Here is a 26,472-nt window from a genome sequence, read left to right on the forward strand (position 1 = left end):
CAAAAAAAAATACCTGTCTCTACAGTGACGCCCGAACTAAAAGGGTGTTGGATAATGAGCCAGTTTCCCCTTACGTAAAAGCGTACGTATTTTTCTTCGTAAAGTGCGCATAACATTGTTCGTACATATTTAATGCTTTTTTTAACATATACTTCTTCGAGGATCGTGGCAATTTTCGGAAAACAACAACAAACACACAAAAAAGTAAGGTGAAAAATAATTTTGTGGGTTCTTGAGTCGATAAAGTTTGATGACCGTGACCTACAGATACACCACATCACGTTATTTCGCAGAAGCTCGCCATTCACGTGAATCTTTCGCCACGGTAAGTGGAAAAAACAGGGGGGGTGCTACATTTGTCACTTCTCTTTTGCTTTTACCAGCTTATGTATGTGAAATAGTTCTTTATGGTTTTCCAGATTTCGAATTTTCTCAGGAACAGGGTTAAATTTGGAGATGGTTATTCACCTACATCTAATTCATGCAAAACTTGCTGCATGAAATTGTCGAGTGGAATACAAACATGCGATTTGCTTTTTTTTGCTGAGAGTTTAAAAAGATTTTTTTTAAATTTTAAAATGCGTATTTAGTGTAAGTCATTTTAATAAGTATAATATTAAAATTATATTGCTCAGCACTATAAATATGTACATTAAGATTTACATTAAATATTACATACAGAATGCATTATTTTTATTTAATCTGAATTTATTTATTCTATTACTTGAACCGCAAAACTAAATGAATGATATTTTTAGCATCTTAATAATATAGCTGACTAATTTCTTACATTCACCGATCCTTCGAGCAAATTAACATGTGTAATGATTTGATAAGATAAAGCATCGATAAATTCAATTTCCAATGATGCACTGGTAACTTTCGGAATTGTAAGTTTGTTATTCTGTACATTAAAAAACATAAAAAAATGTGAATGAAAGATCATTATTTGTCATTTCCTATTTTTTAATGAAGTATAATTATTTTTTATTTATAACTTCCACCTGGACTTTCAAGTGCAAAAAATGTGCAATTATTGTAATAGAAAAATGAATATATTAAAACAAACGAAGGGGGGAAACAATCTAATGCCATGAGACAAAACTGTTGTATTTTTATGGCACTTCTGTTACATAAATGATAATATTTTCTTCATAATTAATATATAACAATATTTTTAAGTTCCTTTAGGAGCACAATATTTTTATTTTTATTGTTTGGCATCTATGATGTTAAATTTTTGAATCTCTTGAAATTTTAAACAGTATTTTTATTTCCTTCAACAAAGTATTGTAATACACCCCCCAAAAAAATCTGAACGATTTCAGATTTTAAAAAGGTTTTTTTTTTTTTTGGACGTTTTGTGTGTTACCTTTATTTATTAAATATCATGTTCTGCGTACTCAAAGCATAAAATTCAGTTCAAGAGCAATATCGCAAATTAATTTTAAAATGAGCATATCTTTAGAATTTCCGATACAGAGTCTCGCGCGCTGGACACGAAAAGGTTGTGTGCTTTTTTTTTTTTTTTTTTTTTTTTTTTTAAATGCCCATATTTTGTGGAAGATTACGTTATTCAAATTCTGATGGCTCTAGGTACCGTTGTTTTATCACAATGTGAGAAACATACATACATTCATGCAGATTCTTCATTGTTTAATTTTTTAAAATATAAGACAGGGCGATAATATATGGTGGCAACAATCTGAAAAGTGATACAGCCTTTTAAAGTTTTCAACGCAAAATGCCAAAACGAAATTAATAGTCCTTCAAGGCAAATTGCCCCTTTGGACTAAAAATATCGGGTATCGTATTTCAACGGAAATATTCATTTTGACCGTTCATGAATCTATTTTAACTATCTTTTTTTGCATGACGTCTGTACCTAAAGTTAAAAGGAAGAAATATTTTTTTACAAAATGGATTGTAAAATGAATTTAAAATTGATTCAAAATAGATTTTTCTGTGACGTCTGTACGCATATACATGTAACCTCTACAAACGATATGTAGTTTCTTTAGTTTCTACAACTTTATGTAGTCTAGAATGGCAACAGTAAAAATAATAATATGTCTTAGAGTAATAATGTTGGTTTAGAACATCGATGTCTGGAAAGTACTAAATAATTTTCGCTAAAATACAGTAGTAAAAGTTATTCTTAAAAATAAATAAATAAATAAATAAATAAAAATAATAACGTTTATGATGCAGGAACCGCTTTCTCGTGATGATTAAATTAATGATTAAGTTTCTGTTCTACGCATATTCTTTTGCATCATTCAATGTTTTAAAATTATATTAGCTAATAAATAATTACTGTAGCCACTGTAATTACCGATGATTTACTGCTAAATAATTATCATTGTTTTATAATAGCATGACCATCTACTTTTTAAATTCTTTTTCCTGCTGAAATTTTAAAAAAAATTAAAAAGTAGATTTTTTTGACATCTACTTTTTAATTTTGTTTTCAGACGCAACCGAGAATTTATAAATATTGAACTTTCAAAGGAGTCTTATGATTTTGTCTAATAAAGTTAGACAAAATCATAAGACTCCACTTAAAATTTAGCATTTTAAAGTTTCTGAAGATGGCTTACTGTAGTACATAACATGAAAGGTATGGCAAAGAAGATAGCAAAACATGATTTTCATGAGAGATAATTTTCTTGTGTTTTATGATGGGTATCTCTAATGTAGGCGGGTGTATATGTGTGTATGTTCAGGTTGCATATTTCGAACATGAAGTAATTCAGAAATTGCTATTTGACAAATATTTCATACTATGTAATAGGAATATTATTGTTCTAGGTGCAATAACAACTTGAAAGCAGAAGGAAATGTGCAACTGAGTGTACATACATAAAAAATTGGATTCTAAACAGCTATTTTAGCAGAAATGGTTTATTTATTTGAAAAAATTTAACGGATTCTTAGCAAATAAAAGCAATGAATTGAATAATTATTAAATTTTTTTTTAGTTTTATACAACATTTTAGTTCTCATTTCAGCTTTCAAAAAGAATCTGATAATAAGTTTATTTACTTCAATTGACTCACCTGGCAGCTTACTCGATGTAATAACTCTAAGAAAACGTTTTTATTTTTTTTCTTAATGTTGAGTCTTGTCTTTACATCTTTAATGTTCAGATTTTTACAATTTGAATTCGAATCCTAATCTCTTGAAATTTTGATTACTGCATTTTGAATCTGCATGTATGTATGTTCCGTAAAAAAAGACGATACATACAGCATCAAATTTTGAATAACGTGGTCCTGCTCCCTCCGAAGTTATGCACCTAGAAACTCCAATTTCGAAATTGCTTTATTAATTATTTCATGTTTCGTAAAACTTCAATGATTTTATTAACAAACTCAACGATTTGAAAGCGAGCAGTGGCAAAACTGTTCGAAATAAATCATTCATCGCCAGCGCACTAGACAGTTGCCATTCAGAAAAATGTAAGATATTTAACTTTTAATTTAAAAACTCAGCTCTCTAAGAGAGGTAGAAAATAAAATTAAAAAAAAAAAAAAAAAAAAAATCTGAAATGTTTCAGATTTTAAATTACGTCCAAAGGGGCGTTTTTTAACATTTTGTGTGTTACCTTTCTTTATTAAATATCATGTTCCTCGCACTTAAACCATAAGATCCAGTGCAACAGCAATATCGCAAAATAGTTTTAAAACGAGCATATCTTTAGAATTTCCGATACAGAGACTCACGCGCTGGAGATAAAAATGTTTTTTCTGCACAACGTTGCCATTGCTCGCTTTGAAATCCTTGAGTTTGTTAATCAAAAATTCGTCAGTTTTAAAAAATAGGAAATCGATCATAAAACAAATTTCAAATTTGGTCTTCCACATGCTCATATTCGTTGGAGGATTACGTTATTCAAAATTCGATGACTCTATGTACCGTTATTTTATGACAATGTGAGAAATATACATACATTTACGCAGATTTTCATTATTTAATTTCTTCAAATATAATGCAGGACTCTAACATTTTATGGCAACAGTTTGAAAAGTGAACCGACATTTATCCGTCCGACGCAAAATGCCAAAACGAAACTAATAGTCCTTCGGGATTCAAATCCCTTTGGACTAATAATTTTATTTTCCACAGCAACACATTGCTCCAGCTTGTCGCCATTCAGTAAAGTAGAAAATACTTTCAAATTTAATCTGGAAGGTTATTGAGTAATAAATTAAACGATTTAAAAACAATTAACACACTTAAGAATATTTTTTTCGGCTTTTTAATGTGATTGATTTAAATAAGCACGTATTAAAAATCATGAGATGCCTATTTAGAAATATTCAATATTTTTATGAAATTACTCTAGCTGGATTCATTAAAATTATTATATACTTTTTCTTTTTTTTATTCTTTCAGAATCGAAAAAAAGTGCAAAACATACAAACACGATTGGCATGTGGATTGAAAGCATTTTTCAACACATGCATACACCTGGAAAATCTTTGCGCAGCTGAATCAATTATTGTTTTGAATGTTAATAGAAAAGTCACAAAACAACATTCATCCGCAACAAACCAAAAAAAAAAAAAAAAAAAAAAAAGATAAAAAAAAGATAAAAAGAAAAAATAAAGAATGACTAAATGAAACAAAAATAAAAAAGGAACAATCAGAGAAAGAGTGGCAGAGACCATACGCCGCTAAGAAAACAAATCAGGGTTAGGTATCATTTTGTGTTGAAATAATAAAGCAAAAGCAGAAGTTGATATAAAGTTTCAAGTATAGTACATCGGTTTCTAGGTTAAAACACTCAGTTTAAAAAATATATAGAATACTAAATACTTTCTTATACGAAGGAAGTATTGTAATCACGAAAAGTTTCAGGCAGCATATATCAACGAAAATATCCATTTTGACCGCTATCGAATGCAATTTAACGATGTTTTTGCGTAATATCTGTACGTAAGGACAGAGTAAAATACTCTTTTCCTTCAAAAAAAATTATAAAACTGCTTTAAAATGAATTCTGAAGAGAATTTTTCGTGGCGTCTGTACAAATGTATGTACGTACGTACGTACGTATCTCGCATAACTCAAAAACGAGTAGCCTCAGAACGTTGAAATTTTGTATAAAGGACTGCTATAACATGTAGATGTGCACCTCGTATTTTGCTTGCAATCGGCCGCACCAAACGTATATAAATATATTTATATATATATCCACTCTGTTACCCGGCTCATTGATCTCAGTTTCTTTACTCTTATGTGTTTGTAAATTGTACATTTTTTGCCTTAAAAATGATTGAATTATGTATTTCTTGTCTTCCGGTTAAGGTTTTTATGCCCTTTAGTAAATCTGTATGCAATATTTTTAGAATTATCAACAATTTTAAAGTTGTTTAAGTGCCGCTAAGCCTGATAATTTTTTTGATGGCGGCCATTGCTTGTTTACATTTGAAACAACAGGATAGTGGATTTGTTGCCAGTCTAGAAAAACTTAGCTTCGCAAGAACAAAGATAACGCCTTCATTTATTATTGCGAATTAAATCATGCTTAATCCTTTCTGGAATTTTTTCGAGGAAATAAGCGTTTAAGATTTAATTTACTTCGTAATTTTTAATACAGATATTTTGAGTTTTTATGTATTTTTGCCTTGTCGCGAAGTGAAAACTGAATTAATTGAATGAGAAGTACTCAATCGCCTGTGAAAAACTGTTTCTTTTTTGTTTTGTTTGCTTAATTTCTTTTATACATCGTTCTAGCTTTATTATAGTATTTGAATAGAACATATGTCAACGATTCGATAATTCTTTAAATGATGTAAATTTTGTGCATTCTGAGTTATAATATGAACGAAATATAATACTGTTAAGTGAACCTAGCGCCAGAATGTCGCTATGGTAAACAAATGGAATTAATTTTAAAGAATGCATTTATTCTACTGTGGTTTATGTGCTGTTGAGAAGTAGATTTAATTCAGTCTAATACGTTTAAATGAAATGCAAGAAAAAATGCGTATAATTTACTATTCCATACAATGTACACATCAGATTTTTTTAATCTCGTGTTCAGATTTCTGTATGCAATTCATTTGCTGAAGGAAGTGTTTTATGTCGGGCTTTACAATATTTTTTTTTGTTTTGTTTTAAAAATTTAAGAAATTGTTGAACTGTTGTATTAAAATCGAATAAAAATTTCTGTTGTTATCATGCTTGTTATCATCTGCATAATTGGATTTCCCATTTCATAAGTAGAGTTTACTCGCGCTTGTATCTACTTATTTGAAATCATTATAATTTAATTACGTAATTCGTTTTTCTTAAATTATTAATTATTCTTAAATCGTTTTAATTTAAGATTAATTTGAAATCGTGAATTAACAAAATAACGTAACATTACTAATTAAGATTCATAATTAAACTGATTCCTTCGAAAAATATTTGATATGTAAAAAATTGTTCTATTAGATTAGACTTAGCGCTCATATTTTTATTCTCTTTCAGATATATTGTATATTAATTGCTGTACATACCTGAAGCAGAAAAGAATGTATTTATTAAAGAAAATCCGATGGTTTCATGTTGCTCTTCTTCTGTACTATCTAGAAGCTTCTTTTGCTACAAGAAGCAAGCGTCAGAGTAAGATATCTTTTTATTTGCTGCGTTTTTCATATATTTTCAATGACATTTCTAAACCATTTCGGGGAGGTTGTTTTTATTTCAAACGAATGCTGTATTTTTGAGAAAAGCTCGGCATTTTTATTCTTTTAATTTAACTAGTTTAGCTGAAATATTAATGAAATCTTTGAAAGAGAGGGTCCCCCCCCTTATACAGCTTTGCCGTTCTGTTTTACATTTGAAGTTAAAATTAGAATCATTTTTGTACCTGTTCTTATTTGAATTCAATTATCATTTTTAGCAAACTGAAATCTATTTGAATCATGAATTATGCGAATTTAATTTTAAAAGTTAATTTACTGACAAATTTTTATACTCAAGAAAGAAAGTTTGTTCACTATAGACTCAGAATACTTTACAAATAAAATTAAAAACATGCAAATTAATAAAATGCTAAACAAAATGCTTAAAAGTCAGAGTATTTAGTCTGTTAAGATAGGCCGTTGCTTAGCTAAAGTCGCCCAAAATGCCAAAATTAACATTATTTTATATACATTTACCTGTTGAAAAAGAATTAAAAGGAAGATATTTTTGTATGTCGTAAAGAAAAAGTTAAACATATCAATTAATATTGTGCAAGAGTTTTTCTAAAAAATTTTGCAGTTTAGGACTCCCTCAGAATATTTATTATCTCCATGGACCAACGTGTTGGCATTCAGTTAGGCGTAAAATAGTATTTAACTTTCAAATTTAATCCTTCTGTTACTGAGTAATAAACCATGTAACTGAAAAGCAAGAAATGCAGTTCTTAAAAATATTTTTTCTGCTTTTTAATCTAATTGATTTTATTTAAATCATAAAGTGTCTTATTAGAAATATTAAATATTTTTATGAAATGACACTAGCTTGGCTCATTAAAATCATCATATACTTCTTTTTTTATGATAACTCTTTTAAGCGGCTGGCCACCCGAGCGTTCAAAGATATAATACAGCGAATATATATATATAATTATGGTAATCCCTAACACTTAGCCATGAAACTTCATATCATTTATTTTGTCATTTAAACGTGTTCTCAAAGTTTGAATTTAAATCAGTAAAAGGCTTGGGAAAGGATATTAAATTTGTAAAAAAATTTATAACTAAGGAACTTTGTTTAGACTTTTGTAGACTCTATAGTTTTCTAAAATCAATATTAAAAAAAACATTATGCCTGTAGTTACGTTTTCGAACATCCTTTATAAAATGTCGTTGAATCTTCTACATCAGATTTAAATCTAAATGCAATATTGGTAATCTAGCTATCTAGAAAATTTTTGTATTTCCGTCTCCAAGAGTTAATTGTTCACCGACCTCAACTGTTTTATTAGCAGCAATCAGTCTCGAAGCCTGAGCACTAATTTAGACATTAGGTTATTGACATCGAGAGTTGATTACATAAAACATTAACATTTATTTAAACAAGTTTAGTTACGTGAACAACTCTGAAACATTTCCGAGCTATAAATGTTTTGTTGAAACAGTTTTTTTTTTCCGTTTCATTCACCTTTTGCATTACTATTGCACAGCACATTTATGTTGCAAAATTGCATACGAATCTGCGTGGAAACAGTGTATTTGAAATTCAGGTTATGTTTCAGATTAAGAACTATGTTACAAAAAAAAAGGGAAAGTGTAACTTGACCTGAAGAAAATATAGCATTATTGGGAGTTCTATGTGTGTGATAAAAATATGTGCAATGAATTTTCATGAATGCTTTTGATTATTTTACGATTCTGTAAAGTCGATATAGGCGAGATACTTACTATTCTTGAACTCTGTAAACTTACTTAAATAGTTTATGATTGAAGAATTTAATATCTAGGGGATGTATAAGCTAGTCCAACTGACATTTTAACATGAATATTTAATGAAGCATTAACAATTACTACACACCATGAAAATGGACGACAGGGACATGAATACTTATAAGAAAACTGTCACTGTGAAAGAAAGAAGAAAAAATATTTTTTCGTCTCTTGAACGCCGCAAGTATCATCGTTACGTCTCCTAGCTCTGCTGTTATGGCGATTTCGTCTGCGGTTTTTTTTTTTTTTTTTTTTTTTTTTTTTTTGCCCCGAAGTTCTATCAGGCAGCGTGCAACGCCATCTGTCGGTTGTGAAAGATGACATCCCACACATTACTATTCATCCTGTTGGTATGCGTCCTCGCATGCTGAAAATAAGATCGTCACCTGGGATCTGCAAAATAAAGATAAACAGAGAGAAAAAAAAAAGAATTCTAAGTTTCATTGAATTTTGAGTTTCGCTGAGTTTTGAATTTCACTGACTTTTGGCTTCGCTGAGTTTTCTCTTAGTTGTCGTCGTCGTGGAATTTCATCATTGTGGGCGTCTCATAACGTCATCGTCGTACAATCTCTCCTTCAGCGTCGTCTGGATGAGTCTATTTGAATTCGTCTTTATACATACGTCTTTTTAAACATCGTCCTGATACGTATTTTAAATGTGTCGTCTTAAACATCGTCTTCCTTAAGCAGTCTTTTTTAATACATTTCATCTTTAGATATCTTCTTCATTTTCCTTAAAATATTTCACGTCTTTAAAACAATAGTCCTCGAATCGAATCGCGAGAAATTTGTCAAGCCGGGAAAAAGTCTAAATCAGGAATCATCAGAATCAGTGTTGTATTATCAAAGTCTTTCGGTTTTTTTGGGGGGGTCTTCTGAAATCTGCTTTTTCGCTTCTTTAGTTTCTTTTGTTCCATCTTTGCTTTATGTATCAGCGTTTTTGTCTTCAAATTTTCTAAAAGACCTCTGCTTTTCCAGCCTTCTTCTCTTCTTCGGTGGTCTGTGCAGTTTCTTAATTTTCATTAGCTGTCTGCTGAAGGGATGTTACTGAAGTTTTTTCAGTGGAGTTAGCATTCGATTTATCATATTTAACAACTGATTCTTCCTCGGAGAAGTGCTTCTGTTCAGAATCGCCTTCTGCGATGGCATTTCTCCTCGGTGGCTTCGAATTTAAGTGTACTGTGTTTTCTTGAGTTTCATCTTGCACTAGTTTATCGTTTACAGCCTCCCTTTTATTCACCGGTCTGTAAAAACGTCATTTCTTAAGCAATAATCTTTGTCCTGAAAAATAACAATTACATAAAAATATTAGTTTGTCGGCCTACACAGCAGCGGCAATTAGCGATTTATTACCAAAATCGCTAATTGTGATTTACGATGTCAGCAGCATTTTCAATAGCAGTTGATGAGAGTACTGACATCACAGATATAGCACAGCTTGCCGTCTTCGTACGCGGTGTTACTGATGAATTTGAAGTAATTAAAGAGCATTGGGAAGTAATTCCTATGAAAGAAAAACTGTTGCACAGAATATTTTATTCTGAAATGAAAACTGTAATAGATAAATATAAATTAAATCGAAATAAAATGGTTGGATTTTTAGATGCAATGGTATGGAGTAAAATGGAATAGCGCTAACATAAGAAAAAGAGTACCAGCAAAATTAAGCAATATAGTTGGAGGTGCAAAAATGAATCTTTATACAACTGTTATTAGACCTATCATATTGTACGGTAGAGAATGCTGGCCATTAACAAAAACAGATAAAGAAAGACTTGTAATCTCTGAAGATACTGCGAAAAATGTATGGCCTAATTAGGGAAAATAATAGATGTAGAGTTTTGTTTAACAATGTTTTGTTTATCATGAAATATATAGATGATAAAAACAGCCTAATGTTGGCCAGGTTATCATATGTTATCGTTAGATGGCTTAAACATATTTTTAGATGTGAGAACTTGAACCCTGTTAAAAAAGGTGACCTTTGCAACAGTCCCGGATCTGGGGGGAGGGGGGAGCAAGCCGGGATCTGTGCCCCGGGTGGCAAATTCAAGCGTGGTGCTGGATCGTATTTGGAATGATGTCAAATTTTGATACAACATTAGTAGTTTTAAAACCAGGTTAAAAACCTATTTTAAGTACTCAGAAATTATAACTCGGTATTAATTACTCGGAAACCTTTTAATAGGACAAACAATTAAAAGTAAGCTAAGTAGGCTGAATACGACTCTAAAGATAAGATCAGAGAGAGGACAACAGAGGGATTACAGGCGTCACTCACAAAGTCAGACGACCCTGTCCCTTATTGGAAAATAAGAAATAAAGGTAAACTCGCCAAACAATTGAGTGGGGAATATTTACGGCACGAGAGAGACCTCTGGCATGCTAATATCCGGACGATCTTCCACACTTAGCAGCACGTCCTCTACAATTTATAACGTCCGCACACTCCTGCCACGCGCTGTCTCATGGATGCCGGTGACAAAGGATCTCGTTTCACTCAGGCACAGATGAAATCGCTTGAATACTTTTCAGTCTAGCACGTGTCTTCTTAGGAAAAGCTGCCTGTACAGTCTTTCGGCTTCCAGAACATTCCCGTTCGCAAGGCCATGCATAAAAATGCAAGGCCATGCATAAAAATGCCATGCATTCGCAAGGCTGTGCATAAAAATGCAAGGCCAGGCATAAAAATGCATGTCCGTCTTTTCCTGATTACTATACGTTGGCATGCCTTCTGAAATTTACGACAGAAATGACGATGTGTAAAAAAACTCGAGCTTTGTGCTTTCAAATACAACGCCGTCTAGCGGTTCACAGCTTGATCTCCGCCCATGCATTGTCTAGTGAAAATTGCTTGTTTATATGTTTTCTATGACCCCTTAAATTTTTGCCCATGAGTTCCGAAACACCCTGTATACCGAGGCACCACTGTACTTGGATTTTGTGATAGTTATGTTATGGCAATAATAGCAGCTATATTGCGTTTTGAATCTTAATGATCTGCATTTAATCTATATATATGTGTGTGTAAATGTTTATAATTTCTGCATTTTAGTTGTCTTTGAGGATGACAGACGCAACACCCGACCACAGAGCGCCGATTGCTGGACACCTGATCAACTTCCTGGTAGATGCATTCGCTTAACAAATTGCCAAGCTTTACGCTCTACAACGAACTATAACCGTCTACGACGTTATTTTTGTGGCTTCGAAGGAGAGGAACCGCGGGTTTGTTGCCCTCTTCCCAGAGAGGAAGTTCGCTTTATCCCTGGTACAACAACGACAAGGAGGCCCACACCCACCAGAAGAAGGACCACAACTAGACGACCCATCACCACAAGTCCTCCCAGGAGAATTACTACTCAACCTCCTGTGACCCCAGTAGTATTAGAAGAGAGAAGTTTTGACAAACCAAGCTTTCTTCCTAATGGTAAGTTCCGCATTCAGCAATATTAATAATTTTTCCTTAGATGTTATAATGTAGTACAAAGTCCGAAATCCGGACATCCAGTATAGAGAATGATCTAGTATCCAGACCTCATCACCCAGCCAATAAATAAATAAATATAAGAAAACAATAAAAATGACAATATAGTATAATCTTATATAATCTAGGAATGAAGAGTATAATACTCAACAAAAGGAAGCAGGTACAGCGACAAAAGAGTTCATTATGATGCAGTTGATTACTGCATCATTATGACTTTATGATGCAGTTGGGGGCAAACGACCAAATCTCTGTATGGCGAAAAACTGACAGTTGCATCACGGCAATGCTCCAGCGCATTCATCACACTTGATCTAGACTTTCTTGACGAGACATGGAATTTAACTCGTTCACAAACCTTCCTACTCTTCAGACATGGCTCTTTCCGATTTCTGATTGTTTCGGAAATTGGAGAGGACTCTCCATATTGTGACTAGAGAAATAATGCAGACGGCGACGGCATAGATGAATACCATTCTAAAAGAAGCCTTCCAAAATTGTTTTTGGCATTTTAAGGATTGGTGGTTAAAGTGTGTGGAGGCTCAAGAGGTTACTTTGAAGGGATTTAGAGCCTCAATCCTGTCACACGAGTAATATATTTTTCCCGGCGAAAGGTCGGATACTTTTTAGAAAGCACTCATATGTCTGGCTTTTTTTAACTGAAAACATTGCCTCTGAGTTACGTTTTATATGCAGCATCTTCACTATTAAAAAGCAAGAGAAACTTTATATTCTACTCAACCGTCGACAGACATGGAATTGCTTTTTAATATATTAGCATCTAGAAATTCTACTTAACTTTTATTTTTTTTCAAATAGTGAAGAATAGAATAATGTCAGGGAATAATGTTCTAAATTACTATATTTAAATTAAATTCATTGTTTGGTTTTTAAATTTGATACCTTGCTAAAAAGAAACGAAGCAGCTGCTCAAATGTATTCATGTCTCTCGTCCATTTCGGCCGCACCTCCATACATAAAATGCATCTCAATGTGTTTCACATTTGTATAACTATATATACTGCTCGATATTTACACGGGCAATAATGATTAACGCTAGCCAAATGCGTTTGCCTCCCGTTCAACAACGCGGCGTACCATCTCAATGCACCATTTCTTCTGCACACATTCCATTACAAAATCTGCTAGTTTCGTTTCCCTATACCTTCCTTTACGTTTTTTTCAAATATTGTTGAATCATATTATTTAATATTGTAAGGCATTTTCTCTGTCCTTACCGCGCGCCTTCGTGGTATAATTGGAAGGCACGTTCGGCTAGCATCAGAAGGTCCGGAATTCGACTTCCGACGAGGTTATAGCACATTTTTCATGTATCCTGCTCCAAAATAAAAAAAAAAAAACTTCTATTAAGCTGTACAATACGAGCCTTCAGTTCTATGCCTAGAACTTTCATGGTGTATTGAATTAGCAAAATAATGTGTAGCGGTTTCATTTTACAGAAACGTTTCGTAATTCAGATTTCAGCCTGCACCATGTAATGTTATTAATAGAATCAGCAGACTGCATTGTATTCGGAGTGCTCTGAATATCCCCATTCACATAGGAATGCCCTCAGTGGTATTAGCGTTAAACTCCGTAGTCAGCATAGAAACTTGCCAGATCCTAGAGTATGTTCCAGATACTTCTTAAGTTAGGCACTTCTTCTGCCTGCATTTTTTTTGCACTTGATAAGGCGTCTTCATCATAAACTACTCGTATTATAATCATTTGGTGGATTATTATTAAGGTTTCTTTCAAAGATAATTCAAAAGTCGTTTCTTGCTTCTCGAAATTCATACCAGTTAGTAGAAATATGTTTGAAGTTTACATGATCTAATTCAAAGAATTACTAGAGTCTTGTAAAAACGGATCATCACGTAATTGAAATTAATAGTGAGCCGTGTTTTTAAAATAATTTTGGTTTGGAACTATTGCCTCAGTCTTCTCTAATTCCCTCGTATAATACAAGTAGTAGGAAGAAGTTTTCAATTGCCTCTTATAATAGTATGTTTTCGATCTGTTTTAGTTTAGCATTTACATTAGTGTAGTGTTACCTTATGAACTGTATTTATTCTTTCAGACTGTGGCACAACGAGGCACACGACAACTAGAATAGTTAATGGACGAGAGGCAGATAAAGGAAGCTGGCCGTGGATGGTGAGTGTATTACTGTTATGTGGAATTGATTCACAAGCATATAAGGCATTGTTCTGTCAACCGTGTATGTTGATCATGTTTTTTTTTTCTCCTTTTTTTTTCTTTCTAACTCCCCTTCACAGATTTGTCGTTTGTAATTACTTTGTATTTATAGTTCACAAAGAACTTTAGAGTAATTTAAATTGAAAATCTCTGTTAGGGATCTCTGATCGGAAGTTGAATCTCCCAGAGCAGGAAAATTATCCATTACAGAACAGATTTCAAAGAATAAAACTAGTGTTATGTCATTGCAGTCTAATTTCAAATTCTTTTTCATGTCGGTTTTGAGAAAATAAATCTTTCTGGTCAGTGTTAGACAGTTTCTGGTACGTGTCTACAGTTACTCCTATAATGCATATACTTTAGCAAAAGGTATACATAGGCTATGTTTGCCAGCCGTCAGCCTATATGCATAGGTATGAGACGTAATGCTTTCGGTTTAAAAATTCAAAGTAAATTTTCAGTGAATAAGCACAAATTAGGTTTCACACAACACGTTTTTACTATTTCACAATGATATCTGTCTTTTGTCTATAAAGATTATTTCATCCATGATATTAAACTTCTAAAAATTTTTCAGAAAATTATTTTTTTTTTCTCACAATGCGAGGAACATGCAAACACACATACATACAAAGTCTTCATTATTTAATAATTCAGATAAATTTCTTCCTGATACCAGCAGCAATTGTGGTCTTACTGCTAATCAATGCATTGTTTCCCAGTGTTTATAAATACGGTTATTTGAAACATACTAATTGACAATTCTTATAGTTTTCAAGCTCTAAAATAAAAGAGTTATATTTAAGTAAGAAGTTCCAAATATATCAGAAAAATGTAAATTATATTCTTGAATGTGTTAAACATTCTATTTACTACACTTCGTTATACGTTACATTATATTTTAATTACAAAGGTACGAAATAAGTTTGCATGTCTCTTGATTTCTTACCTCCGCCAGTTTATATGCGTAGGAAACGAAGGTAACGTTTCCGGTCCCTGTATTCGAGAGAAGTTTTCAGCAAATAAGCGCAACACATTTTTACTGTTTCTACGATGATGTCTGTCTGTGTGTCTGACGATTTTTTTTCGCCCACAGTATCTTTTATATCATATAATATAAAAAAGTTTTCAGATTTTATATTACGCCCAAAGAGGCTTTTTTAACTTTTTGTGTGTTACCTTTATTTATTAAATATCATGTTCTTCGCACTTAAACCATAAAATTCAAGTTAAAATTCAATTCAACAGCAATATCACAAATTAATTTAAAAAGAGCATATCTTTAGAAATTCCGATACACAGTCTCACGCGCTAGAGATGATTTTTTTTTTCGTACAGTGTTGCCATTGTTCGCTTTGAAATCATTGAGTTTCTTAATCAAAAACTCAAAACTGCTTCACAAAATATGAAACAGGTAATAAAACAAATTCCAAATTCGGGCTTCCAGATGCCCATATTCGGGTGGAGACGTACGTTATTCAAAATTTGATGACTCTAGGTACCGTTGTTTTATCACAGTGCGAGAAAAAATACATTTATAGAGATTCTTCATTATTTAATTTATTTACTTGGCGATAATATTTGGTAGCAACAATTTGAAAAGTGAAACGCCACAAAATGCCAAAAAGAAATCAATAGCCCTTCTGGGATAACGCCCTTTAGGCTAATAATCCAAAACTTTTCTTTCTTAGGACTTAAGAGTTTTATATGAATCTGAACAAGAAGTTAGATCTAGGCGAAAATGGATAAAACGGACGTCATACTTTACTTGAAGTTCCTAATAAATTTTTGTGAAAGAATATTGTGATACAATCCAAAACTTCTCAGATTTGGCATTTAAAATACCTATATGATTGAGAACGTATTAGATTTTGACTTATGTGATAAACCGGAATCATGTATTCTTGATCGTAGTATATTCTCTGGGAATATAGTGCTTAGGATAACAATCATAAAATTAACACAGCATATCTTTAGAACTCCCGATTAGAGTGTTAAGTTATACATTTCTTTCGGTCTTTCCTCTGTTTATTATGTCAATGTTCAGCTTTGTTAATATGATTACCAACTTTTTTATTTGTCATTTTAGAGTCATCATTTTAGATGTTGTCATTAAAATCATTTTCTTCACACTTACGCCACACAAAATTAAAGAATAAAATTTTTAAAAGCAGCGTATCTGAGCTCCTTAGTGTTGACTTACATATTTTTCATATTCATTATATTATTTATATTTCTTAAAAATAATACATAGCGATAACATTTGGTGGCAGCATCCATTTATTTGAAAAGTGATTCGACACAAAAGAGAAATGGACACAAGACTGAGAACAAAGATTAATAGCCAAAATTTAATCCGAAATAAATATAAAATCCAAAATTTCCTATTACAGATGTTTTTTATTTATTGGAACAAATTATTAGACTTTATTTACAAAGCTGTCAAACGGAGTGATAGTTTAGTTAAAGCTGGTTGCTATATAAAACATAGAATTGGAGGTTGTAACGAATAACGCATATTTTCATACCCTCCTCGCAGAACTGTATGATGATAACCAATTATTCATAGCCGTTTTAACTTCTCCACCAGCTTCTCCGGTTGCTTAATAATTTTGCAAATATTCTTGAACAATCTCTACCTTTTCCGAGCCGAATGGTCGCTCAATGTTCTAAAACATTTTAATCTCTTGCTTTGAAACGTACAGACTGACGCCATAAATGCGAATAGTCTCGGATTCTTTGCCAAGAACGTTGAGAGGAGCCTGTATTTTCTTCATACGCAAAATTTCAAACGATATTCACAAATGGGTCTTGCTTAATAGCCTTTATTTTGTACGCCTATGCATTATCTTATGGACCCATGAAACTGCATTAGCTGTATTTCTTAAAACCATTTATAAAGATCTATATATATATTGTTTAGTCATTAGGTATTTTTAGAAGCAGGCAAGATGAAAAATGAGCAACGCCTTCGCCGGGAATTGAACCACGGAATTCTAGAAAACCTGCCCAGCGTGCAGAACCACTACACCACGCAGGCAAGCTAAAAAGGCGGGAGAAACTCCTTATATACTCATCCAACACCCTTTTAGTTCGGGCGCCACTGTAGAGACATTAGGATTTTTTGGAAGCAGAAGAGTTGAAAAATGAGCCATGCCCTCGCCGGGAATCGAACCACGGGCGTGCAGACCACTATATCACGAAGGCACGCTAAGAAGGCAGGAGTTAATACCTTATAATATTAAAGCAAAAAAAAAAAAAAATGTATGTTTATATTTCTGTGTAATTTATACAAATCTAAAGTTCTATTCTGATTCTGATGAAATTTCGCGCACTTGACCTTTTAACCAAGAGGAATTACTGTTTCCTTAAGGTTTCGAAAAGCCATCCCACGGGATACCCATTTGGGCCTTTAACGCCGTTGGTGAGACATGGGCACGAGCCTATGAGCCTGAATTAAAGCGTCAATCAAATGAATGGCGTCACCAAATTTCGACGCGTCCACAGAAATTTCGGCAGGAATCCAGTCGGGTGAAGGTTATGCTGATTGTGGCATACGAATGGGACGGTGTGATTCTTACACATGCTGTACCTAAAGGACAAACTGTCAACGCAGATTACTATTGCCGATTTCTACAGCACCATCTGCGTCCGGCTATGCGGCGCAAACGTTCACGTTTATTGCACAACAATCTCCCTATCGTATTGCATGACAACGCTCGTTGCCATGCCGCAAATAATGTCATTCTCCTTTTGCGACGGTGGCAGTGGGAAATCCTGGAACACCCTCGCTACTCACCCGACATGAGTCCTTGTGACTTCGATCTGTTTCCGCAGTCGAAGGAGCCCCTCCGAGGTCACCGATTTCATGACGTTTCATCTGTACTCCACGCAGTAGGGCGCTCGGTCGCTTACATCAACAATCAACATCTTGCCACTGGTCTACAACGGCTTCCCGACATTTGGCAAAAGGTTATAAGCTTTGCTGGTGATTACATAGAAGGAATGTAATGCAAATGTACTTGTAAGTTCATTAAAAACTGATTTATACCTATGTTGCCATTACTTAATTTACAGCCCTCGTATATTAGAAAATTGCGCTCAAGTCAGCCGTCTCAGATTCAAGTCGTCGTTGTTGCGTTCCAACTATCATTGGAAGTTATACATGCTAAGCAAGAAACTTATAATAGTTTTTTTTGACAAAACGTAAATATTCATATTCCTAGACAGTTTGAATTTTGAACTCACGTCACCTATCTTAAGTTCATATCGCCGTAACTGTGTTCCCGCTTTCAGTTTTGACTAAAATTATTAGAGGATATCGTGTTCGCTTGCACTTTACATCAGTATAGAAGCTTTAAGCAGATTTTAAGTGCCTTCTGTATCAGATTTTGCGGAATATTTCGAAAACCCCGAAGAAATCGGTCAAAATGGATAGGGATTTTTCGGAAGTTCATTTCCCCAAAAAAGACATATACAATAACAAAACAAGTACCTGCACTTACTAATCGTTATATGGCGCCGTGTTCGTTTTACACTATTTCTACTGTTTTAGCTTGGCAAAATTTTGCGAGGTAAAACATTTAACGGTTCACTTTGAACCAAAATAAGAGAAAAATCACTATGTATCTGAGATTTCCATAAAACCATCTCCCTAAATGAAGCCTCTTCACTCTGCGTAAAGCCTCAGAAACGCTAGGGGCTTCTGCTAGTTCAGTATATAAATAGTTAGACACAAGTAAAAGACATACAGATATTTTCATTTAAGCAAGATCATTTAAGCATTTAGTGATAAAAGAAATTATTTAAATTTTGCAACAATTACGCAATCAAAAGTGATTCTGAATATTCTTTACGGTTTCTAAATATCCAGCAAAAGAAAGTCATTACAAAAATTGGCTTGCTTTTGCTGCTGTACGAGATTTATCCCTTTATTCTTATTTTCTCTGAAAATATTTTTTTCTCTTTTAGGCTGTCGTCTTTGTAGAGAGAAGGAATGGTAACAAAAGCCCTGACTGCGGTGGCTCCCTAGTCACCAACAGGCATGTAATCACAGCTGCCCATTGTGTTGTAACCGGAAGAGGCAACACCCCGTAAGTCCTTTTGATCTCTACAGATCCAATCCTTTTGCTCTCTACAGAATTCAAATTCTGTATAATAAAGTCGTAAAAGGCCATACTCACTGGGATTTATCTGAGCTATCAGAGTTAGTTCCATATGTCGACTAGCTCCGTAATGCCTGCAGCTCGGATTTTTCAACTTGCTGCTGTATGGAAAAAAAACTGGTTTTGGAGATGGGTCGGCTACGTCAGTTGTCCTTGTTAGCTCAGATAAACCCCAGTCGGAACGGCCCTTAAATATTACTACAGTCAATTTTGTAAAAATAACATTATTTGAAACGGAGAAGCTGTGCATTGTTATGAGACTGACTAAAAACGATTGCGTTGTATTCTGGTTTACTATATTTTCTGAAGAGCTTACGTGGATTTCATTCATGTACACTGTGGCCTTCAAACGAACTCCGGAACCCTTAAAACTACAATATTTCTTGGGGTACCCCATCCCATTCTCAGAAAAAATCTATCTTAAGATAACATTTAAAGCACATCAATATGTTATACTAGGTACTCTTGTAAGGATCTTAAGTTTTACTAACGTTTATTTTATTTTAAATCTTTACTATCACTTCTTATTTTCTACTTCCGGCCAGAATTATAAGCGTGAAGGTTTTTATGCAAAGTTTGTCTGGCGAACGCCAAGTATTTAAGTGTGGCCTTTTTGCCAAGCGAAAGAGAGGAAGCAGTGAGTTCGAAGCAGGCCGCTTACCTTAGAAGTTACGCAGTTGCTATTTGCCTTCCAGGCCAGAGGTTTTAATCCTCTTGATAAATTAAACGTATTGTAGTGTTCACAGTCTCTGTGCTACATACGCTTCCTGTTATTATAAGGCCAATCTTCCACGTGTATTATTCTAAAGTTAAATTAGAGTTTAGTTTTATTTTTATACTTTTTTACGTTAGACCCCGAGTGGAGGGTCAGTGTATTCCGAAGTACGGAAGTTATTGTATATAGAGAAAAATAAAGGGTTTTATTTTTCTCTATATAATAGAGAAAAATAAACCTTCGTCTGTATCCTGTCTACGTCTGTATCCTGTCTACTTACCACAATTAGTGAACATAGCTTTAGTAAGCTCTCTGTTCCGAGTCAGGTCCTTGTATGTTCCCGAAGAAGGTTAGAAGGAGCATTGAACCTGATAGTGGCGCCCAACGAAGAAGAATAACCATGGCCGAGTTTGAAGAAGAACCTGTGCTGCCTGCAGAAATGGCTCAGAATCCAGAAATGCCAGCTGCCGCCCTGGAAGGATTCGGTTACATCGTCCAGACCATGCGCGCTTCGATGAAACCAGAAGCAACATTTAACGGAAACTCACCGGTAACCAGTTTTTTAGAAAAATTGGATGACCACTTCATGCTCTACCCCGTGCACGAGTTTCAAAAAGGTACCTTAGCTACCAGCGCTTTGAGGGGCCAAGCGCTTAACTGGTTCAAATGTATCGGCAGAAGTCTCTTGGGTCAAGCAGGAAGTCCCACCTATACTTACGAAAATTTCAAGACTGCCCTACTAAAAGCCTTCCCTGTTGTAAGGGATCGTGCGAAATTAGAAACGGAACTTTTTAGTATATATCAACAAAGAATCGAAAACCTCTCGAGCTTTATTTTAAGAAAAATTCACGTTTTCAAGCTCTTGTATGGAAACCGTCCGGATCCTGAAATAATTCAAGTGATTTTGCCGAGGTTACTGCCCCAAGTGCAAGACTTTATTCAATTAAGAAATCCGACTACACTGGAAAAGTTATTTGAGCTAGCAATCCAGTTTGAAAGTAGAAGAACGGCGGACGTCGAAAGAAGACGCCAATATCAACAGCGAAACCAATTTGGTAAGCCAAGACTACAGCAAACTCAAGCATACGGCTACGGAGAAAAAGCGAATCAGTGGGCAAGGAAACCCGAGCATTCAAAAACAGCCGGCGAACGTCGACAGTTCAATAGCAACCCAGGAAAAAAGTCTCAAGGCCAGGGGAAAAAGAAGGAAAGCACGGAAAGGAAAAATAATTTAAAATAAACGCATTTCTGCTGACGAGAGGGTGCGGAAATCCGAAGGCCACGAAAACCCCTCTTCCTACAAGATAAATACAGTAATGGTGAAAAATTTGACTCTTCCGAAGATTGAAGTCTTGGTGAATAATATCCCGGCCACCGCACTCCTGGATACCGGCGCGCAGTGTTCCTGTGTGGCAGAAGTCTTTTTTAGAAAGTATTTTCGCAAATACCGCATATATAATGTGGATAATACGACAGTATTAGCGGCGCAGGGAGAACAATGTAAGTGCGTAGGTAAAGTACCTTTGTATATCCGTATCAAGGACGAACAAGTAAAGGTGATGTTTTTTACAGTAAAGAATTTGCAAGCACATTTGATCTTAGGAATAGACTTTCTTTCAGGCGCACAAGCTACACTGGATTTTAATGAAGCGTCCCTTAAGCTGACAATGAAACCAGTGCGTGTAGAAAAGGTTGAACCGCCAAGGTTAAATCTTGACCACCTGCCTAATGACGAGCAACGAAGAATCCGACAAGTGGTAAGTGAATTTGCTTCGTTATTTAGTGATATTCCAGGATTTACTCAGGTTACTAACCATAGTATTGACACCGGAAATGCATTGCCAGTTCGTCAAAACCCATACCGGTATGATAAGAATAAGGAAAAAATTATAGAATGGCATATTACCGATATGCTACGTAAAAAGATCATAACGCCCATCTCAAGTAGTTATGCTAGCCCGGTGGTTTTATGTAAGAAAAATAATGATTATCATTTGGAGCATCCAAAAAGGTGGAGATTCGCTATTGATTACCGTAAATTAAATTCCATAACGAAATATCCGGTATATCCGTTGCCGATCATAGAAGAAATTTTAAGGAACATAAAATCAACCAAATTTATGACGACTTTAGACTTAACGACTGGTTATTTTCAAATAGGGGTGAGGCCTGAGGACGTGCCTAAGACTGCTTTTATAACCAAGTCTGGCACTTATGCATTTTTGCGTATGCCGTTTGGCCTTTCAGGGGCCCCAGCAACATTTCAGCGATGCATGGACATTGTGTTAAGACCTGTTCTTGGAAAGTCCACATTTATCTATTTAGACGATATCATTATTACTAGTGATAATCTAGACCAACATGTACAGGATTTAAGACAGGTGTTTTCTTTATTAAATGAGGCCGGTCTAAAAGTTAATGTCGAAAAGTGCAAATTTGCAGCCCCTGAATTAAAATATTTAGGTTACAAAATATCGCAAAAAGGGATCGAGACAGATGAATCAAAAGTAATCGCTGTACAAAAGTATCCGACTCCAAACACGGCAAAGAAGCTCTCTTCTTTTCTAGGACTTTGTTCATATTATAGGTCCTTTATAAAAGATTTTGCGGCTATCGCTGAGCCATTGTTAAAATTAAAAAGGAAAAAGGCAAGATTCTCGTGGACGGCCGAAGCCAATAGTGCTTTCGAAAAATTAAAACAAGCATTAACGCAAGCCTCTGTGTTAAAATTTCCTGAAAAGGATGAAAATTTAAAAATTTCAGCGGATGCTTCGGATTATGCGGCAGGAGCGGTACTTTCGCAAAATCAGCAGCCCGTGGCATTTTTTAGCCGAACTTTAAATCAAACACAAAGAAACTATTCCGCGACCGAGAGAGAGGCACTTGCAGTTCTGTTAGCAGTGCAAAAGTTCCGAGTCTATTTTGGAAAGGCGCCGATAACAGTATACTCTGATCATGCGGCGGTAACTAGATTGTACTCAGGGAAAAATTTATCCCCAAGGTTAATAAGATGGGCACTCAAGCTGCAAGAATATAATCTGGTAATCAAGCATACCCCCGGAAAGGAAAATATCGTAGCAGATGCCCTGTCACGAATTAAATTAGACGAACAGGGTAATACCGTAAAAGTTGCAATGCTGACAGCGTGTACAATAAATTCCCGAGAAACTGTAATAACCGAACTGGGTAAGGATCCTGAGTTTGGAAGTATTTATGAGTATTTGAAGGATCCTGAAAATTTTAGCCACCAAGATATTGTGGCGATAAGAAATAGGGCGGCCCATTACGAACTAATAGATGGTCTATTATTTTATACAAAAACTACGAATTCCAACAACGAATTTCGACCTGTTATCCCAGCTAGTCTTAGATTAAATATCCTTCATGAGCTCCATGACAGCCCTTTAGCTTCTCATGCTGGTATTCGAAAAACTATCCAACGCGTACGCGAGGCAGTCTACTTTCCTGAACTGCAAAAGTTAACAAGGGCGTATGTCCAGTCCTGCCCAACATGTCAAGCCGTTAATTATATTAATTTCCGCCCGGCCGGGTTTCTAAATAGTATTAAATCCGAATTTCCAAATGAAATAATTGGCATCGATTTATTGGGCCCTTTCCCAAAAAGTCAGTTAAATAAAAGTCGCTATCTCCTTGTTATGGTTGATCATTTTAGTAAATGGACCGAAATTGTTCCCTTAAAACGAGCCTCCGCGAAATTGGTTACCGATTCTATTTTAAATAAATATATTTTAAAATACGGAGCGCCCCTAAAAGTTATATCGGATAATGGTCCTCAATTTGTAAGTACTATATTTGAAGACATGTGCCAAAAACTGGGCATACGTCATTTAAAAATGGTCCCGTATCGGCCGCAATCAAATATAGCGGAACGGGTCAACAGAAATATAGTGAAAATTATCCGTAGTTATGTTAAAAATTTTCATAAAAGCTGGGATAACTATGTCAATGAATTTGCTTTCGCCCTTAGGACCGCAAAACATGATACAACGGGCAAAACTCCTGCTGAGTTATTTCTAGGCAGAAAGATTATAACACCGTTAGATAAACTATGTTATGTGCAACAAAGAGCCCCAGAATTTAAAATGGGTGATATAGAAAAACTAATAAAAGAAGCAAAAAAGAATACGGAAGTAGCACAAAGAAAACAGAAATTATTATGATTTGAAACGACGGGGAGTAACTTATAAAGTAGGGGATGAAGTTTTAAAAATTAAGCATTCACTTTCTTCAGCACCAGAAGATAAAACTGCCAAATTTTTTCCACGATTTGAAGTACCATATGTTATAGAAAAAATAACTCACGCTGTTGTAGTGTTAAAAGCCAGAAATGGTGAAACCTGTTCCGCAAACATTAATCAAATTAAGCCCTACTTCGATCGTAATAAAATGCAAATCTTTTCAGATCTTTTGCAGGATCCGGCACGGCAGACACCGCAGGTACAAGTTCCAGAGGTGAAAAAACGACAAGTACAAGGGCAAGCCAAAGAGAGACAGAAGCAAGTGAAAAGAAAATTGCCCCGCGGAAAAATTGAAGGTAAAAAGAAAAAGAAGCCGTTCCACCGTCCGGAAAACAGAGTTCACGAACACCCCCAGAATGAAGAAGGGAGAAGGACGACGTATGTGGAAAGGACCGGGAGAAAGGACGGCAACTATAACCCGACTTTAAAACGGAAGATCTACTCATCCGACAGAACTCTCCACAGCAAAACTCGCCGAACTGCGGAAGGGCCATCAGCGGCGGAGGAAAAAGTACAAGAAAAATTTGAACGGCCAACAACGAGGTCCAAGCAGGATCACGACAGAAGTTTCCCGGTTCCGCCCAGACCAGCTGCCATCAAACGGCAAAGACCACAAGCAGAGGAGAAAAGGGTGGCCGTACTGGTGAAAAAAGGAAGCTTTCAGAGGAAAGCACTGAAGGGCGAGCCCGTACAAGAAGGAGGATAAACCAAGCTACTATTTGCAGTACCTTTAAAGATTGGGCCCAGAAAAGGATGTCCGAATATTACAAAGATAAGTATAATTTTATGTTACTTTGCAAACTTAAGTTAATCTTTCATTCTTACTGCAAGTGGCAGATTTCAAGAAGTTTTTTACCTCATGCGAAGTCTACCTTTATCGCCAAAAGGGCGAGAAATGAGTTGTGACCGATTTTCTTATTATGTTTTTCAATTACTCGCGCGTAAAACTAAAGTTGATGTATAATAGCGTTGTGTAAAGACTTAAATATTCTAAAAAAGTTATTGTATAAATTTTATTTAAAACATTGTACCAAGAGAGAAGTTTTAGTCTGAAAGACTTTTTGAAATGTATTATTTCAATGTAGAAAGAATTGGCACTTGCTTTGAAAAGAATAGAAGTTAACAATGTACTACTAATGTATGTTTTCAAATCTGTAAAATTAACGGCATGTTGATATGTTCTGTTATTTTAAATGTTAAGAAATACCGTGATATGGTAAAAGTGAAAGTAATGTAAAAAATTTGTTATTCGTGTGACTGTAAAGATTAAATCATGGCGAATATGTGGTAAAGGTTGAATGATGTAGTTAGGCTCTCTGACGCTACACTTTAGAGTTAGCCACTTTTAGAATAGTACCTCAGGGTTTAGAGTTGAAATTAGGGTGTGTTAAGAGGTCTCGTTATGTTGAATTTTAACACGTTAGTGTTTTGATTGTAGGAGGAAGTGTGGCACACGTAGACAGAAACACATTCGTGTTTGGTGTTCTTTTACAACACATGTCAGAGAGCACGGGGAGAGATAATTAAAATAGTCATGAATGAAATAAGAATGTTAAGAGAAGTATATTCTATATGTTATTTGCAATGTCATTCTGTAACATTTCATTAAACTAGTTTTCCTTCCAGATCTCTGGAAGGAACCAGATTTGAATAAGAGCTCCTGTTTAGATGCAGTATAGATGAAAAAAAGATTGTTGTATATCCTGGGAGCTGCTATTGTAACAAATTTCTTTCTTTTAAATTTTCTAGTTTCTAACGAAGTTATGGTTGTAAAAGGTTGGCCTCGCGTTAGATTCTAGAGCTAAAAGTTTTCAACAAGGTCGTTTTAGACCTCAGTTTCAAACTAATTAACTCTGGCGGGAAGTATGTAAGGATCTTAAGTTTTACTAACGTTTATTTTATTTTAAATCTTTACTATCACTTCTTATTTTCTACTTCCGGCCAGAATTATAAGCGTGAAGGTTTTTATGCAAAGTTTGTCTGGCGAACGCCAAGTATTTAAGTGTGGCCTTTTTGCCAAGCGAAAGAGAGGAAGCAGTGAGTTCGAAGCAGGCCGCTTACCTTAGAAGTTACGCAGTTGCTATTTGCCTTCCAGGCCAGAGGTTTTAATCCTCTTGATAAATTAAACGTATTGTAGTGTTCACAGTCTCTGTGCTACATACGCTTCCTGTTATTATAAGGCCAATCTTCCACGTGTATTA

General features: G+C 34.8%; 1 protein-coding gene across 3 annotated transcripts in view; it reads left to right on the forward strand.

Moving 5' to 3' along the window:
* LOC118179478 (proclotting enzyme-like) overlaps positions 1 to 26,472 on the forward strand; it is an 84,794-nt gene that overhangs the window by 36,349 nt on the left and 21,973 nt on the right. For all 3 annotated transcript variants that reach the window (XM_035348653.2, XM_035348664.2, XM_035348661.2), the window contains exons 2-5: positions 6,484 to 6,618; positions 11,502 to 11,876; positions 14,014 to 14,090; positions 19,104 to 19,225. In XM_035348653.2, the coding sequence (XP_035204544.1) occupies positions 6,528 to 6,618; positions 11,502 to 11,876; positions 14,014 to 14,090; positions 19,104 to 19,225 (665 nt within the window). In that variant the 5' untranslated portion in view covers positions 6,484 to 6,527. The remainder of the gene's footprint in view (positions 1 to 6,483; positions 6,619 to 11,501; positions 11,877 to 14,013; positions 14,091 to 19,103; positions 19,226 to 26,472) is intronic.

The sequence above is a fragment of the Stegodyphus dumicola genome, chromosome 7 (genome assembly GCF_044657685.1).
Source record: "Stegodyphus dumicola isolate Sdum_Otavi_A_Nest chromosome 7, ASM4465768v1".
Classification (NCBI taxonomy): Eukaryota; Metazoa; Arthropoda; class Arachnida; order Araneae; family Eresidae; genus Stegodyphus; species Stegodyphus dumicola.